The 20,015-nt window shown below is 36.2% G+C and overlaps 1 protein-coding gene across 1 annotated transcript in view; it reads left to right on the top strand.

The window, feature by feature from the left end:
- Positions 1 to 19,621, top strand: part of Rassf9 (Ras association domain family member 9) — a 35,996-nt gene extending 16,375 nt beyond the window's left edge. Inside the window, exon 2 of the mRNA XM_052753235.1 lies at positions 13,258 to 19,621. Coding sequence (XP_052609195.1) covers positions 13,258 to 14,518 — 1,261 coding nt within the window. The 3' untranslated portion in view covers positions 14,519 to 19,621. The remainder of the gene's footprint in view (positions 1 to 13,257) is intronic.
- Positions 19,622 to 20,015: the final 394 nt, after the last annotated feature.

Raw genomic sequence — 20,015 nt, forward strand, 5'->3', positions numbered from 1 at the left:
AAATGTGTAGATGATTTTGAAGTAACTAATAAAATAAAATGGACTAATAGACTTATGAAAAAAAACTTTTTTTTTTTTGGTTGTTTGGTTTGTCGAGACAGGGTTTTTCTGTGTAGTTTTGGTGCCTGTCCTGGGTCTCACTCTGTAGATCAGGCTGGCCTCGAACTCAGAAATCTGCCTAGCTCTGCCTCCCAAGTGCTGGGATCAACGGTGTGCACCATCACCGCCAGGCAAAAGATTTATTTTTTAATTGCACATTTAATAATTTGTCCTTACCAAATTTTACTTATAAATTTCTATGTTGCTGTCATGCCCTCTATTGTAAAGCTAACTGGTCTTAATGTGCACAAGCATACACATTTTTCTCATAAAATGATGATAAAACTGGTGCAATGTGTCAGATAAATTAATCACAGTTGCAGGCTGACAATCCATAATGCTTGGGAAAAGTGCTATTGAGTTAGGAATTATAAACTTCTAGTCTGAAAGTGGCTGTGACATTTTAATTGATTTTTAGCATCCAATTATGTCATCCTCAATACTTTAAGCTTTATAACTAGAATATATCTGGGTTTACAGCCTGAAAACCAATTTATAACCTCTGGCATATATCTTAATTTAATGAACTTGTTCTTTATCCAAAGGAATTCTGTGTTCTTGGTGCTAATGAGATGGATCAGTAGTTAAGAAAGTGTACTGCTCTTGCAGAGGAACTTGAGTTTGATTCCCAGAACCCATATGAGGCAGCTGACAACTGTCTATAACTTTAGCTCCAGGGTGTGTGATGCCCTACATCTCCATAAGTACTTGTATTCATGTGCCCATACCAATATACAGACACACATGCAAACACACAATTAAAATTAATCTTAAAAAATACTTCTAAATTCTTTAATGAATTAAAAGTTTTTGTTAGATATGTTTTTCTACAACTTATTGCCATGTTTGAGTCTGTGCAAAGTAAGCACATTATAATTCTTTAGTTCCTTGCACAATAATTGTTTCTGAACCTTGTCATGTAGGCTCATTCTGCTATTTATTGACATGTTATAATAAGAATGCCATGTACCTAGAGCTATTGAAAGATTCAAAATCTAGTCTTCATTTCTCATGAGATTTAATAACTAATTTTGGTGGAATAAGGTGAGAAGGGCCTGTTTGAAGGAATTTCATAACTGTCATAGCCATTTAGCTTTTTCTTGCTCACAATAGTTCAAAAATTGAACTCTTATGGGTCACTAAAATCTGTGATTTGGGCTAGAAATGTGACTTGGTGGATAAAGCACTTAATGGACAAGGGTGGGGACGTGAATCTGGAGCTCCAGAACCCACATAAAAGCCAGGCAAGTGTGGCAGCCAATTGTCATCCCAACACTCATGAGTAAGAGGCTGAGATTCCCACAGTAAGCTAGCTAGGTTGTCTAGCTCATGGGAACCCTGCCTCAATAAATATTGTGGAGTTGCTGGGGAAGGCATCAAGTGATGTCAACCTCTGCCAAGTGGGTACACATGCATCCGCACCAATGTGTACTCATACAGATACAAAATGAAAACATCTGTACACATACTCACCAAATACGTGCCAAAAATGTTTTCTGCTGCATGATTCCCTAAAGTTCAAATTTTTATAAAGCATTTATCTTGTGTTTTTCAGAATACTGGTTGCATAACGGTAAATAACATATTCAACTCTGCCTATTAGAGGGTTATGCATTCATGAATTAAACCAACCACAGATCTAAAGTATCATAAAAACAACTGCATCTATAATAAACATACACAGACCTCTCTGTTCCCCTTGTCATTATTCTCCACATAAGACAGTTGATCAAAATACACCACATCTTTAATAGTTAGGTGTTTTAGAATGATTCAAAGTCTATGATAGGAAGTACAAGATGATGTGTAAGTACTGTGCAATTCTACAAAGTGGCTTACGCATCTCTCTGTTTTGTCATCTTTGAGCTGTGAGGTCACAAACCAAGAACTGTGGACACTGAGAAGGGATTTGATGTTGTGATGATTGTGCTTTTATTTTGTTGCTTGCTGTGCATTTAAATTGCACATTGTTAATAGGATAAAATAAATTATGGAGGAGTACACGTTTTCTTGAATTGAAATTCTTGAAATACTTCATGGGAATTTATTCTATTACATTGTTTTTAATATCTAAGAAGACATTTTCCATTTCCTTATGGAATGGGAATTTTGAGAAAAAAGTGTTTATTTGCATTCTACTTCCTAGAGGGCTACACTGTGACATTCTCTTACCTTAACCGAAAAGACTGACAGTATCCAAGTCAGAAACTCATGCTTCACATCCAACAAATAAAGGCAAAAATAATTAGTTGTTTTTTTGTTTGTTTGTTCATTGGTTGATATAGCAACGGATGTGATAAATTAAGACAGAGTTAGGTCCCAGGGAGTTTGGGAGATGGACTCACTGGATAAGGCATTTGCTCCTGTACTTGATACTTGAGTTCTATTTGTGAGACCTACATGTTGGAAGAAGTGACCTGACTCTGGCCCATTGTCCTCTGTCCTGCAAATGTGTAAGGTGTTGTAAACACACACACACACACACACACACACACACACACACACACACACACACACACACACTTAAATGAATAAATAAGTAAAAATATTTTTTAAAGATCATATTATATTCATAATATCTTTTGCATAACAAAAAGGAAACAATGCTACATTCATTGTAGTTTTACTGCTGAGATGTTCCAAGAAGGTTTGTGGCTGATTGATTTATGTGGTCCTATCTAACATCCTTAAAACTCAATAGCTACAGGTGAGAAAATTTTTTGTATTAATTTCCTGGAGTTGTAGCTGGATATTTCCATTTCATCCTATAGACACCACAGGAATCGTGTCTTGTCCGCCTCTTCCCATAAATCTTGAGAGCTTGGAAATTCCCTTAACCATAATCTTGCTTGTTCATTCTGTCTAGGGCAGGCTAGATTTTGGGAAAAGTGTTCGAGAGCAATGCAATGATAATACATTCCAGTGACTCCTACCACAGCCAGTCGTCATCCAGGTGGCCTTGTTTATTCCCAGAACACTGTACCCACACATCTCCTTTCACCTGACAACCTACACGTCATATTTACTAGCCTGTTGTTCTTTCCCAAAGAAGAAGGAAGCTTTGATTAAGTGTAAGGTGTAAAACCAGGGGTTTTCATCAACTAAAATATCTTATTTTGAGTGTGTGTGTGTGTGTGTGTGTGTGTGTGTTTTGACAGCATTAAAATGCAAGTGTCATATTTCTTCTAATTAGCTAAGGATTACTAGTAAGTCAGTTACTTTGTGTTATATTTAATGGAGGGCTAGCAGTCATCAACATTTGTGTTTGTGTGAGACTCAATGTCTCCTTTGTTTTCTGCGTTTCATACATTTTTTTCTTCTAGGAGATTCCGTAGAAAATGAAACAAAAACAGGCAAAAGTAAAGCTCGGGTAAATTTTTAAATCTATAAACCATTTAAGCTAGGATTTCCTAAACATTTTCCACTCCTAACTACTTTTTGACCCCCAAAATTTTATATGACCCAAATCTATCAGTATTCTACATATTTGTAAAAGTCAAAGGTTTACTGACAATAAATCATAAAGATATTTTGTTTAAAATATTATTTTCCATACATTGTCTATATTAAAATATTTATTAAAACATATGCAAAATTTCACACTAATAATATGGATGTGATTATTTTTACCTTAAAATTAAAATTAAGTCAGGCTGTGGTGGCGCATGGCTTTAATTCCAGCACTTAGAAGCAAGTGGAGCTCTGTGAGTTTAAGGTCAGCCTGATCTACAAAGCGAGTTCCAGGACAGCCAGGACTGTTACACAGAGAAACCCTGTTTTGAAAAACCAAAAAGTAAAAAATAATTAAAATTAATTTTTTTAATATTTGCATAGGATGCACAGAGTATACATTTCAGGTTTGATAGGTTTTTAGTTATGATCATCAATACTAAAAGTGCAGTTTTACATAAACACATCATAAAATGGCAGAAGTATATTTATGAAATAGTTCAGAAACTGTTAGAAAGTCTGTCTTCACCCCCAAGTCAAAATTCATATAATTTTTTTTTTTTTTTTTTTTTTTTTTTTTTTCACAGATATCTCAATTTTTTAATAAACTTTGATATATTCTTTCTAGGCACAAATGTTCTTCCATTCTACATTTACAGGAAAAAATGCAAAATGTCTGAAATTTTTAGCTGTTAATTACAATCAGTGGTGAGTATTTAATAGGCTGAACATTCATACAAATAGAAAACTGTAGCACACTAGACTTAGGTATTTAAACTATGAAAAATGTTATCATGAATTATTACTATCCTTTAATATCTTTTCTTTTTTTTTTTTTTTTTTTTTTTTTTTTTTTTTTTTTTTTTTTTTAATTTATTTTGCTATACAATTCAGTTCTACATATCGGTCACGGATTCCCATGTTCTCCCCCCTCCCGTCCCCCTCACCTTCCCCCCAACGCCCCCCCCCCCATTCCCATCTCCTCCAGGGCAAAGCCTTCCCCACAGACTGAGGTCAACCTGGTAGACTCAGTCCAGGTAGGTCTAGTCCCCTCCTCCCAGGCCAAGCCAAACAATCCTGCATAGGCCCCAGGTTTCAAACAGCCAACTCATGCAATGAGCACAAGATCTGGTCCCACTGCCTGGATGCCTCCCAAACAGATCAAGCCAATCAACTGTCTCACCCATTCGGAGGACCTGATCCAGTGTGGACCCCTCAGCCATTGGTTCATAGTTCATGTGTTTCCATTCATTTGGCTATTTGTCCCTGTGCTTTATCCAACCTTGGTCTCAACAATTCTCACTCATATAAACCCTCCTCATTCTCGTTGATTGGACTCCCAGAGATCCACCCAGGGCCTAGTCATGGATCTCTGCATCCAGATCCCTCAGTAGTTGGATGAGGTTTCTAGCACAACAATTAGGGTGTTTGGCCATCCCATCACCAGAGTAGGTCAGTTCGGGCTGTCTCTCGACCATTGCCGGCAGTCTGTTGTGTGGGTATCTTTGTGGATTTCTGTGGGCCTCTCTAGCACTTGCTTCTTCCTGTTCTCATGTGGTCTTCATTTACCATGGTCTCCTATTCCTTGTTCTCCCTCTCTGTTGTTGATCCAGCTGCGATCTCCCGCTCCCCCAAGCTCTCTTTCCCTCGACCCTCGCCTTTCATTACCCCCACTCATGTCCAGGCTGTTCATGTAGATCTCATTCCATTTCTCTGTCACTGGGCGATCCCTGTGTCTTTCTTGGGGTCCTGTTTTCCGGGTAGCCTCCCTGGTGATGTGAGTAGCAGACAATTCATCCTTGTTTCATGTCTAGTATCCTGCTATGAGTGAGTACATACCATGTTTGTCTTTCTGAGTCTGGGTTATCTCACTCAGGATGATTTTTTCTAGATCCATCCATTTGTCTGCAAACCTCATGATGCCATTGTTTTTTTCTGCTGAGTAGTATTCCATTGTGTATATGTACCACATTTTGTTTATCCATTCTTCAGTTGAAGGGCATCTGGGTTGTTTCCATGTTCTGGCTATTACAAACAATGCTGATATGAACATAGCTGAACAAGTGCTCTTATGGTGTGGTTGAGCATTTCTTGGGTATATGCCCAAGAGTGGTATAGCTGGATCTTGGGGGAGATTGATTCCCAATTTTCTAAGAAAGCGCCATATTGATTTCCAAAGTGGTTGTACAAGCTTGCATTCCCACCAGCAGTGGAGGAGAGTTCCCCTAGCTCCACATCCTCTCCAGCATAAGGTGTCTTCAGTGTTTTTGATCTTAGCCATTCTGACAGGCGTAAGGTGGTATCTCAGAGTTGTTTTGATTTGCATTTCCCTGATGATTAGGGATGATGAGCAATTCCTTAAATGTCTTTCGGCCATTTGAGTTTCCTCTGTTGAGAATTCTCTGTTTAGTTCTATAGCCCATTTCTTAATTGGACTGTTGGGCATTTTGATGTCTAATTTCTTGAGTTCCTTATATATTCTGGATATCAGTCCTCTGTCAGATGTGGGGTTGGTGAAGATCTTTTCCCATTCTGTAGGCTGTCGCTTTGCCTTGTTGACCGTATCCTTTGCTCTACAAAAGCTTCTCAGTTTCAAAAGGTTCATATAATTTTTTATGAAATTGAAGTCAGAAACTCAGAGAGGAAAATTTGAAATTGAACATTCTAATGCAGTACAATGCAAAGACATTCTTTTCTGATACTTACATGCTCAGTAATTTTTCTAGGAGCATATTAAAATTATTGTATTTCTAAAAAAGCAAACTTTCTATTTAAGGTTAAAAAAAAAAAAGCATTACAGTTTAGAGCACTCATTAGTGTTAAATCTGAGCCAGGTGTTTCTCATAACAACAGCTACTGTTGTGTGGGGTGACACCATGCAGAATACCTAGTAAGCTTGTGTGTTCAGAACCAAGGCTACAATGAAGCTGTACAACACAGAACATATTGCCAGAAACACCTTAGATCCATTGTTTGCTTTATTCTAAGTAATTTGGGGTAAATTGCACACTAAAAAAACAACTTTGATCATTGCCATTTTTTTGAACCCTTGCATTCAGTTACCTTAAAACAAATATGGAGTCTTGATTCACATTTGAAAAAGCTATACATTAAACAGTGTCATTGTTGGCATTTTAGACCAGACAGTTCCTTGCTGCAAGGGACCCTTTGTGAATTTTAGGATATTGTGTTACAGACCTCTACCCAGTAGATGTCGATAGTGTGTGGCAACTGATGTGTAACTAAAAGTGTCTGCATACACTGACAATGTGTTCTGAGATGTAAAGTAACCTGGGGTGGAAGACCATTCAAAGAATCTTTAGGTTAAAAAATAGGTCATAGTAATAAGGAAGAAATAGAGACTGGCCTTTGGGTATCAGTCAGGACTAATGCGTCCCCAATGCTTCTCAGCTCACTGTCTTTCAATAAGATTATCACAGTTTCCAGCACAAATATCTCTAGTATAAAAGACCTGAAAAAATATCCAAATTTAAAACATAAAAACTTGTTCTACAGAGGTTCGAGTGACAAAGACATTTTATTTCAAACCTGCCCTGTGCGTGACAGCTAAATTGTATTCATATCATATTTTCCAGGCTAGCCTAAGAAATAAAGGATTTTTATATAGATTCTATAGAAAAATGTTTCCTGAATTCCAAACTTTATTATAATGCATGGATTGTATCGCAATGTTTATATGTAATACTTGATTGACAAGCATACTCTATGAAGTAATTATTCTTAGTTATTTCTACTGGTTGTTATTGTTTTGAAATTTGGTTCTCTATGGAGTAAGCAATTATATGGGTAAGTTTTATGTATTCACATTCATCTATATTGTTGTCTGCTAGATTCTTTTAAGAAAATCTGCTCTTTAATTCTTCATACCAGCTTCAGTGTCTGGTCCATTTGGATGACTAAAAACCAATGTTAGTTCATCCATTTGCTTTCAGCTTCTTCAGATTTACATGCAGCACCTTGTATAAAGACATAATTTAGGGGTCTTCATTTGGCATTGTAATGCCATGGAAAATATTTCACTTAATTTTATTTTATAGCTTCAAGACTTAAGTTTTTTAATTTATCTTCTCATGCTTTTTTCACAGCAGTTATTCAATGGAATGTTTGATAGTGTGAATATTGAATTTCTAAGCCCACCCATACTAACTGTGTAAAATTTGTGGCTCTAAATGTAATTATTAATGAGTGAATATTTTGTGTTGTACATAACACTCAATGTTGTACATTCAAAAAAGAGAATCATGTAATTATATTGAGAGTGACTCTCTTTATAAACAGTGCTAAGCCACTGGTATATAAACAGCAAGTTGAAGTGAATCATTAGACTATAAGGTATTTTAAATAAAAAACATTTGGTGGTGGCGCATGCCTTTAATCCCAGCACTTGGGAGGCAGAGGCAGGTGGATCTTTGTGAGTTCGAGGCCAGCCTGGTCTACAGAGCGAGATCCAGGAAAGGCGCAAAGCTACACAGAGAAACCCTGTCTCGAAAAAACAACAACAACAAAAAAAACATTAAAGTTGGTTGTAATGTGCTTAGAAACTGTTAGTTTGTGTATGAAGTGCCCTACAAATGTATTTGTGGCTCTAGTCATTAAAAATTCTTGAGGGTTCTAATTTCACCTATGCGTTACACCATATTATGACTTCATAGATAGGATTCTAAGGAACAGATGGAGGCAACGGAACATTTGGGCGCATGCTCTTGATGTTTAGACCTGGTCCCTAGCTCTTCCCTGTTGCTCACTACTTCTTGGCTGCCATGAGATAGGCATTTCTGCTCTGCTGAGCTTTCTCCACCATGATGATTTACCTCAGCAGTTCCAAGACCTAATGGAGCCACCTGACTATGGATTGTAGTTTCTTAAACTGTGAGCCAAACTAAATCCTCCCCGTCTTGAGCTGTTTTCTCAGGCATTCTGCCACAGCAGTAGAGTCTGATTAATACTCTCCAAAACAACCAAAAAGCAGAACCAACACAAACTACACTCTCAGACGTGTTATAAATGTAAACATTTTTTTCAGATTACAATGCCCTGCTCCATTAGCCATGGGTCTCAACCACTGCAATTGCATTCGCTAGATAAGCACGATTTATTATATTGCATCACAAACCAAGTTATCACACTAGGTTTGTATTTTCAACCTTTTGTTATGTATATATTTGTAGATAGCATGGCTTTCGCCAGATAGCACATTTCTAAAAATTGGTATGCTAGGCATGAACTCCAGCATAAACTAAAGATTAGGAAACAAGCACTTCTTTCTAAAGTTTTGCTGATAAAATGTTTTATCAATATCAGCTGATTAAATTTTGCAATATTCAAAGGGCACAAGTATTTTTTTAAGAAACTATTAAGAATTCTAATTTGGTTTAACAGTTGTGGATGTTTATTTTGATTCTATTTTAATTTTGTTTTTTTTTTAATTTTATGAAACACTAAGGATCATCATTATTTTACAACAGTCTAGCATTTGAATATACATAATATAGTAAGGAATTTAGAAGCAGAACTGTCACTAATAGTGTACTCTTTCTGACCCAACACCTGGTTCCCATAGTGTGCCAGAGACAGTCTTGTAAATCATTCCTGTCTTTGTACTATATACAGTTCCCATAGAAAAGGAGATTAGGAAATATTTGTCGAGTGGGTGAATAGAAACTCAGTGAAAGCAGGATCATAAAATAACTCATTTTTAAAATCCTAAGCCAGCTACAAAATACCCATTAGACATGACAAAACATATGCAAGTTGTGAAATATTTATTGCCTAAATTCAGTCATAAGTGGTCATTACATTTAAATGTGTTAAGTCAAGTTGCAGAAGTTTTAAAAAATTACTTTGATTGAATAATGACTGTAAAAATTCCCCCACATATTTAGTAATGGTTGACCCTAGAAAATACATAAACACTGTTTGCCTGTTTGAAAAAACATATTTAAAAAAAGGAGGCTCAGAATTCTTAGGCTCTTACACAACATTTTCAACAGTAACATATATAATTTTATAGAGGCGACACTGAGACCCATCCACAAGAGTTACAGGGATAAGATAGTTATAAGTATTGAAATATACATAAAGTAGGTCACATAATGAGAACCATCAACACATCACTGTGGTTAGTGGCCTATGCACCCAGCTTTGTAACTGACAACATTCAATACTATAATGAATGTTTTGCATTATATCTTGTAGAATTATGAGTAACCAGTACAAACAATACATGGAGTGGTTTATTAAAAAGACTTATACTGCATAAAATAAAACTGATACTTCAAAATAAACAAAAGCTCAGGGCCAGTGAGATTATGAGGTTATAATAAAGTCCCCAATTGTTTTGTATGTAATATGGAATAAATAAAATTTTCTTCATTGTCTGTAATGAACATTTTTAGCAAAAGCTAAAAATTACCCGCCTTTTGGGGCAGGGAAAACTCAGTGTGTAAGAACTTGATTCAAAGTAGGAAACATCCAATTGGTGTAGGAGTTCTGGAGATATTAGGCAATGGCCGTGCACATCATTATGATATTTCATAAATGTATTCTCTGCTCCCTTTTTAACAGTGTCATTCATACCTCTAATATAGGGCTGAAGAACTCATAGGTCAGATGAAAACCACTACGGAAGACAAGAACTAAATACAAAGAAAACAGCAAGAGCTATGTTTTGTTTGTTTGTTTTGAATATACATGTTTTGTCAACTAACGGAGATGCCCAAGGCAGCCAGAAAATCTTAACTACTGTATCAGCTTAGAAACATGAGTAATCTTTTAAAAGTATTACAGAAGTTAACACATTCCTGCATACTTTCCCCATGGCTGCAAATGGGAGAAGTCCTTCTAGATGATTTGAGTGCTTTGCAGTGACTATGAGTTCATTTTTCTCTTAAGATAAAGTTTTTTTTTTTTTTTTTGGTTTTTCGAGATAGGGTTTCTCTGTGTAGCTTTGCGCCTTTCCTGGATCTCGCGCTGTAGCCCAGGCTGGCCTCGAACTCACAGAGATCCGCCTGCCTCTGCCTCCCGAGTGCTGGGATTAAAGGCGTGCACCACCACCGCCCAGCCTTAAGATAAAGTTTTAATGATAAAGTTCAATAAAAATAGCACATTTTTTTTATTTAACCCACATGTCTAAAGCATCCAATTTATAACATTGGAATATCCTCATGCTTTTTTTTTTTAATTTATGAATTGAAATTGATATCTGCTGCCCCTATAGAATTGTGACAATTGAATGATTTAATGTGTGGTAGATATTAGAAAAATGTCTAGAATATTTCAAATTTTTTATATTTCATTGTTATGATTTCTAATATAGTATTTTTAAATTTTTTATTTTATTTGTTTTGATGTGTATGTAGGAATATAGGCCTGTGTGTGTATGTGTGTGTGTGTGTGTACATGCCACTGAAGGCATGTGGAGGTAGAAGAACAATTTGTAAGAGTCAGTTCTCTACTATAAAATGTGGATTCTGGGTATCATTAAACTCAGATGGGCAGCTATCTTGCTGGCCCAATATTGTATATATTGAGTAGATTTTTGCAAACCCCAAGCATTTAAATAATTGACTTAAAATTTTTCTTGTTTAAATATTATAGTTACTTGTACTATCAGCTAATGTTGATAATTAAGACAAAAACTCAAGTTTATATTTTATGTTTTTGTGAAAAATCGTGTGTAATAAGGTGTAATTAATCAAAAATGCAGAATGAGTTACTGCTTTTAAAATCCTCAAAGCTGAAGTAATCAATGCCTAACCGCAAAGCATAAAAAACATAAACATAGACAAAATACCACATTTCTTTTAAAAATATATTGTTCAACATGATTTACTAAGTGAAAAGATTTTGGAAGAGAATTGTCAAAATCCAGTATAGATTTTTGGCTCATGCTATAAAATTCCATAGTTGAATATTTCATTTTAATAAGTCTTCTGCTAGGGAATGATTTTGATCTTTTATGGTTCTTAATGTTACTGATTTTCTTCTTCATCTCAGAAGTCAATAGCTAAGGGAAGATGTGTATTCTGCATGAAAGAAAATTCGTTGAATAGTATTAGTGAGTTTTGCTAAACTTTACATTCTAAGTGCTGAATGAAATAGTAACAATGTCTTTGGTAACTTCTTCATTGAATATATGGCTCAGGATTATTACATAGAGTGATGAATGAATTTGCCTTAGCATGCACAACAAATCTCTTTACACTCATACATCTCATGGCATCATAAATCACATTGGAGCATAAATTATATCACTTGTTTGCTGGCGTTCTTTAGAAAGGTACTGTGAAAGACACAGTCCATGTGATTTACACTCACAATGGAAATAAGATTTTAACAGTTCTCCAGGGAGACTATTAGCAATTTTTAACTTAAGAAAACTATTTTTATCTACCTCTGGATAAACACTCCTTTATATTTTAATTTACATTTGAGTTCACACAGGGGTTTCTGCCATATATTTGCAGTAATAAGAGGCATTTTGTGTAACTGGACACTTTATGTAACTATGGACTTTAGAAATACAACTGTAAGGAAGTGATTAAGGTTGCACAGAATCATATTTTCAAGAATAGGGAGTGGCTGCATATGGCCATGTGCCTTCTCTGTGTCTTGCCGGACAATACTCTATGCTACAGTGGGATTTTCATCAGAAAGAAGTCTTCATTAGACGAAATCCCTAGGCCTTGTGCATTTAGAACAATGAGCCATAATAAAACCTTTGTTCCTCTTTAGAAAGTAGTCTCTTTCTAATGTTTCTGTGTCTAAAGCAATAATCCTGTAGACCATCATCTTTTTATCCTTTTCCCAACACTGTTGTGTAGGCTAGTGGGAGGTAGGCCTGGGTGAAGGAAGCTGGTCATTTAGGGTATGTCTTTAGGACCATGATTCTTTCCTGTTGGGACTCTGTTTTGTTTCTTATTTATCACATTACAAGCTGTCTTTCCTGTCTGTTTCATGTCTACTATATTCCCTGCTTCACATGTCTCTTACCATATCATGGTGTTCTTCCCAAGTGTTTGGAACCAAGTACCAGAAAGAAGCCTCTGAAACTGTGAATGAAGCCTTTCTCCCTTGAGTGGTCTATGCAAATGCAAAAAATGACACATGATACTACTTTTGTAACAGATTCTCGTATAACCATCTTATTGGTTCATTGCTGTTCCCCTTTGTGCCGTAATGTCAGCCATGCTTGCTCAGAGCCAGCATAAGAACTTTCTCAAGCAAAGAATGGCTGCATTGAGTATAGAACCACACTATTTTTGACTCTATGTAATACTGAATCCAATCAATCCTACCTTTCCTTCCCTGTTTTTACTTTAATCTTAAGACTCCAGCATAAAGGGAAACGCCTTATCCTATGTCTTCTTTTGTCTGTCGTCATTGTTACAGTATCAGTTCTGCAAATACGGCAAGACTAATTTTAAAAGATTAAATTATAAAAAAAATCATTTCAATTGTTTTTCAGTGACAGGTTGCCTTTTCCATAACCAGCTAAAAGGGACAATTGAGTAAAAACCTGAAAGTTTTGCGTTCATATCTTAGAATACATCTTCCTATTCTATAGTCACGACCTCAAAGTGTGTCCCTCATTAAAGGTAGAGGCAAGAAAAGGCTTTAATGCCAAACCATCATTCTGCGTTTACACAGGTGATGACAGAAACATAATACTCTTTGTTTTCCTTTTAGATCTCCAACTAAAGACATGGATCCCGAAGAGAAGGAAATTGTGGTTTGGGTTTGCCAGGAGGAAAAGATTGTCTGTGGATTAACCAAACGCACCACCTCCACCGATGTCATCCAGGCTTTGCTGGAGGAACATGAGGCTACCTTTGGAGAGAAGCGATTCCTGCTGGGCAAGGCCAGCGACTACTGCATCGTGGAGAAGTGGAGGGGCTCAGAGCGGGCCCTCCCTCCGCTGACGAGGATCCTGAAGCTGTGGAAGGCGTGGGGAGAGGAGCAGGCCAATATGCAGTTTGTTTTGGTTAAAACAGACGCCTTTCTCCCAGTTCCACTGTGGCGAACGGCCGAAACCAAACTAGTGCAAAATAGTGAAAAACCCTGGGAGCTCAGTCCTGCGAATTACATGAAAACTTTGCCACCGGATAAACAAAAACGAATCGTCCGGAAAACCTTCCGCAAACTGGCTAAAATTAAGCAGGACACGGTTTCTCATGACCGGGACAATATGGAGACTTTGGTTCATCTAATTATTTCTCAGGACCACACTATTCACCAGCAAGTCCAAAGAATGAAAGAGTTAGATATGGAAATTGAAAAATGTGAAGCTAAGATCCACTTGGACCGGGTAGGGAACGATGGGGACGACTATGTTCACGTCGCGTATTCAGTGCCCAGGCTCAGCGAAAATGAGCAGAAGCTCGACTTACAACCCGAGGACAGCCAGGCTCTGGTGGACCTGAATGACAGTGAGGGAATGGCGCAGTTGGAAGAACGATTGCAATACTATAGAGTGCTCATCGAAAAGCTCTCGGCTGAAATTGAGAGAGAGGTGAAGAGCTCGGGCATCGACGGCAGTGAGGATCCAGAGTGGGCAGCTGCAGGTGAGCTAGAAAGCCCGGATTTGGAGAACGTGAAGTGCGATCTGGAGAAAAGTATGAAAGCCGGTTTGAAAATCCACTCTCACTTGAGTGGCATCCAGAAAGAGATTAAGCACAGTGACTCATTGCTTCAGATGAAAGCGAGGGAGTACGAACTCCTAGCCAAGGAGTTCAGTTCGCTGCACATTAGCAACAAAGATGGATGCCAGTTAAAAGAAACCAGAGGGAAGGAATCCGAGGCTCCCGGCAGCTGCGCGGAGATCCCTCCATTAACTCAAAGGGTGTTCAACACATACACAAATGACACAGATTCAGACACTGGCATCAGCTCCAACCACAGCCAGGACTCTGAAACAACGCTGGGCGACGTGCTCCTATTGTCAACTTAAGGCAGAGAGGCCTTCTTTCTGACCATTAGTGATGTTTCGTGTGATGTAGCAAGTAACTCTGTTCCATGTATAACTCTGTGAAAACATAAACTGTGTTAAAATATTCAGTAGTTAATAATAATAATAAAAAAAAACCTAGTGAACATCATTGTTTGTTTTCATAGAGCGTTTCCAATTTGACTTTCTTACAGGTTCAAGCAATGAACTGTGTATCAGGAATGCAGCAGATCTAGCTGGTGATTACATAACGCAGAAACAATGTAATGGGGATTGATTAATGATTCCCCCATGTGAGACATGAGGGACATGAACTTAAAAACAGTTCCCAACTTTGTTCATCAAACTATCCATACTGCAAGCATCAAGAAGTAACATGAACATGTTTGTCATTTTTGACAACATTGTATCATGAGAATGTTTAAGTCTGTATAGTACAGATCCATCACTACATTGTATGTGTCAAATATGGATCAATTCAAATCTTGTCTTTTCAGTAGTCAGACTGTAAAATGCACTGTGTGTGTGTGTGTGTGTGTGTGTGTGTGTGTGTGTGTGTGTGTGTGTGTGTCTCTTCTTGGCTGCTGTCTGCTTAAGTCTAAGGGACAGGAAGCTAGCTGTTGGGACATGTATAATTCCTGACAGTCAATCAGTTTGGGCACAGATGAGACAAAGTCAAGTGCTACGATCAGCGTTTTTTCCCTTCTTCCCCTAAGCAGGTCTAAGATGATCACCAGCTATGCCTAAGTTTTTACTATCTGTTCATTAGATTTTCTATCCACCAGTGCTGTGTGCAAGTTCATTATTTTGGGATGAATAGTGTGGGCTACAGAAGATCTCAGCCATAATTTTATTTATGCCCTCCTAACTGTGTACATTGAAGTGGAATTTACTGTTGTTTGTGTGGATACAGCAGTGTTTTGTTTTCTGGGAACATACAGAGTAGAACTGAATGTTTATTCTCGTATACTACAATCTAGCTATCAGGGGACTTCCCGGGTGCTTAAAACAGCTCAGTACTTTTAAGATGTCCCAAGCACACTAAGGGAAATTCAAGAAAAGAATGGATCATCTGGATTCTGTCTTCACTCACATGAAAAAAATAATGTTTTCCTTGATTTTAAAATAGACGTTTCCTCTCTCTCCTGCCCATCTGCTAGCTTAGTTTTCCTTCTCATCTCTCTTCTCTTTCTCCTTTCTTTGCAGTAAAGGCAGGATGCCATCAGAGCCAAAGTAAATAATTTTATTATTTTGTTGTGAACTGAATGTTGGTGTTCCTTGATTTTCTTCCGTTAGCACATTTCACGCACGTCAGGATACATAAAGCAGAAATGTTTGCCTTTTATACAACTGGTGCAACTTTTAACTGTTCTCTCTTTTTAAGTTTGAAAGTTTTATAGATTTTTTTTTCCAGCTTTGTTGCAGATTCAATGTCTTTAATTTGCTCTTAAAACGTCATGTCCCATTCCTTGCCCTTTACTTGCTTCACGTATCTTTGGGAAGATACTTGCATTTCAATAGTGTTTCACATCTGGGAAGCACCTATGCTACCATTAAAAAAAGATATTTTCAGGCCATACAATAAGAATTTCTATTCCGTGAAAATACTGGGATAAATAGTAAGTGATCGTGTTCACATAAATTATATTTCTAAAAGAAGATTAGAATAGTCATTTGTGAAAGGGAAGTTCATCTGGCTAACAGTCCATCAGATCACTAAAGCACATGCTAAACTGTTGACGTATTGATTGTTACTAATAGAGATTGAATTCAGAAGTTTATCATAAATGATAAGCCATTTGATACTTTGTTTTTCTAAAATGAAAGTTATCTCTTTGGGTTATGTGTTTAGAAAGAAAATAAGTGTTGCACATCTCTGTGTACAATTTGATAGCATTATCTAAAATCAAATACAGGTATGATAATAATTAGTCACAGTTTCTCTATAGGAACTTTGAAATAACTACTGGTTTCACGGTTACTTACAATGATGGTGGATAAGATGCAATTCTGCATTTTACTGTTAAGAATGTTTAAAACTTCTGTTAGAATCCTGACTTTTTAAACTCATTGTAGAATTTGCATTTTCCTTAATATTTAAAATATATTTGTTTTCTTGGTCATTACATTAAGTCACATAGCAATTATTTTCCATGGTGAAACTCTAATAGAGTTAAATATGAACATATTTATACGGATAGAAATAGTGAATGATCTCATGGATACTATGCTATTTATTGTTTAATTGATGGTTAAGCTTATAAATACAGGACTTGAAAGTTTAATGCTTTAATTATCTTGAGAAACTTAGTGAATTACAAACACTTAAGTAGCCTGGCAGATTAACCATGAAATGGCCATATGCAGGTAGAAGAGGCAAGTCACGGTTGACAATGCTTATTTTTCCCAGGACTAGGTTCTCAGAGCATGCCTTGTGCATTGCCCGCCCCCACCTCTGGTGGCCTCTCTCTCCTATACACCGAAATGCTACCGACTTTCTTTTCTTTCATTTTCTCCTCTTTTTTCTTTTTGTTTGTTTTGTTTTTCAAGACAGGGTTTCTCTGTGTAGCCCTGGGTGTCTTGAAACTCCCACTGTAGACCTCAGCCTCCTAAGTGCTGGGATTAAAGACATGCGCCACCACGCCCAGCAACTACCTAAATTCAGCGTGCTTAAAAAAGTGTTCTCTTCTTTCAAATAATTGTGTCCCATCTTGGCAGTTCTAATTTATTATCTCTGAACTTACAAATATTTTGGATGTACTTCTTTGGGGCTTCTCTTCTACGTTGGGCTGTATATATTTATGTAATCATCTCACTCCACTCACCCAGTAGAGTTTTTATCTTACTATTTTATTATCTGCCTTTCCAACTTGATTGGTTATTACTAACTTCTTAGTCTCTTGTTCCATTTGTGAAGTCAATTGCTGAATTGTAAAGGGCTTTAACATGTTTTATGAATATTTTACATCTACATACTTGTGCAGTTTGTATATAAGCATGCATGTAAGCAGGCTTAAAAATATTAGCATGCATACACCCTATAAATTTAGGGAGTAAATACTAAATCTTTACGTTGCTATGAATTTTATCTATGTGACATCATTTTTAATTAACATAAAAATACATTATTGGGGGCACTATATGATATTTCAGTACATTTATACATTTGCATAAAGTTTAAGTCAAGAAAAGCATTCAATTTTTTTTTATTAACAGAGTTTCTAACTTAAAACAACTCATATACCTTTTAATTTAATGGCAATGTTATAACATCTAAGCATGTGCATATGAAAGAAAAAATTGCATCGTGTTGGGTTTGAAGTAGTAGACACTCAAGATCTTTTAAATGCCTAATTAAATCTCTGCATCGTTTTTCTTCTTAATAGCAAAGTTATGATGCTGTATTATTATATAAAAGCTTTTCTAACCCATTAAAATTTTATTTTTGTATTTATTTAAACTTCTACTGTATATGACAAAATATATTTCTGTGGTTACATTTTATAAATTTTCAGAGTAGAATTATTGTTATATTTAAAACATATTTTTCTAGTGACAAAGGAATGCAGCTTAATCCCGAGATAGCTTTAAAAGTAACATTAGACTGCTTCTTTTCATACTGCCTTATTGGTTTGATAAACTTCATGTGATAAATATAAAGTTTCATTTCTTTGAGTTATAACTGATGCAGAAAAATAAAAGATTATTGTATCCTGTCTGAAGTATTTTCTTTATTTAAATAGTTATATTTCAAACAAATTGCAAATCAATTGTAATTACATAATTGCTGCGATAAACTAGCTAACACATTTTATTTTCAAATTGGTTAGTATTTCTTGACAAAACAAATGTGTAGTAAATAATATATAAGAAAACTATTTAATAGGTTTCATATGTACTTGTTCCAATTTCTTATAGAAGTATGCCCCAACTTGTATGCTGATTTTATGCATGGCTTCTTTCTTTTTAAGTGAAGTTATTTCATAGAAGAATGTTCAAGACTTTGTTGGTTCTTTCTACTAGAATTTATTTTGTCGCTGCCTTCCTCAAAGTAAGCATTCAGTATTAACTTTTAAATAACTCATCACTGAAGTCATAAGATCCACTGACTCATTCTATAATCACCACCAAAATCTTTATTGAAAGATTGTATACAGCATCCAGCTAAGCATATAGAAATAAGTTTACACTACTTTCTTCTCCTATATGTCACCATGATTAGAGAAGAGGGACAGTATTTTTTTTTTAGGTCAGCAGAACTTGTGCTTTTAATAACTGTTGAAATTGAGAACTGAAAATTTTAATGCTATTATTATGAATAGATTTATATCTGAAAATCTCTGATTATCTTTGTAATTCAAGTAAGCAATTTACATGTTGTTTTTCTGAAGCAGACATTGAAGATGCTTTTATAAGGGGCTATTTAGATACTGGACTTCATATGCATGTATAATGTAATTGTATATTTACCTTTTGGTAAGGTAGATACATTGTATAAAGCTCACTATGATATCTCATTTCTATTGCTGTGGGCCCACTGCACACATGAGTTCATTCTGACATTAAAGACATCATCTATAATTTATGAATTGTTCTAGAAACAACATATGAATAAATAAGTGTAAATTTAGTTACATAGTCAGGCATAGGTAACCTAACATATCCAGAAGAGTTAGATGATCTCTTAATTCACCATCATACATACATTCTCCTCATTTAGAGATGTGGCTACTCTGGAAAGGGTCCTGCATTGTTCATATGGCGGTCTTTCCTCTGACCTCACTATACTACAATATTCTAACAACACATCAATTCCACAATCAGTCACACTGGTCCACTTCTGATGAGCATTTGGATGATTTCCAATTATTTACTATGTTATTATAATGTCCTTCCAAAAATTTCTATGAGGCAAGATGTAGAAACATTGGCTCAAATGGTGCCAGATGTGTTTTCAATTTTAAGAACGTCTATAGTTCACATATGCGGAAATTAATCTTTTATGATCTGAGTTGGAAATTTGCTTACGATAGACAATGTTATTTTCTATTTGTACATTTAAACTGCAAAGCAAATAAACAAATTATAGTTGTGTAGTTGATCTTACCGGTTACTATTTAATGATGTGCTTTCTGGTCATTGTTTAAAAGGCTGCAAGTAAAATACTTTTCTGTTGATATGATAAAATTCCATACAGAAGGGAGGGTTTATTTGAACTTATGGTTCCAGAGTGATAAGAATCAACTATGGCAGGGAATGGTGGCAGTGTGCAGGAGACAAGGCAACAGAAACACCTGAGAGCTCCAATTGTAAACCACAAACAGGAAGCAGAGATAGCCAACTGGAATTGAAAATGGCACGGGGATTTTTTTTTTTCACTTCTCCAGCCCCAACAATTCTTTTTTTTTATTTTTTTTCGTTTTTCTTTATTAAGAAATGTTCTTCTCACTCTACATACCTCCCACAGATCCACCCTCCTCCCTCCTTCCACCCCCCAGCC

This window comes from Peromyscus californicus, unplaced genomic scaffold (assembly GCF_007827085.1).
Source record: "Peromyscus californicus insignis strain IS unplaced genomic scaffold, ASM782708v3 Scaffold_24__1_contigs__length_46423439, whole genome shotgun sequence".
NCBI lineage: Eukaryota > Metazoa > Chordata > Mammalia > Rodentia > Cricetidae > Peromyscus > Peromyscus californicus.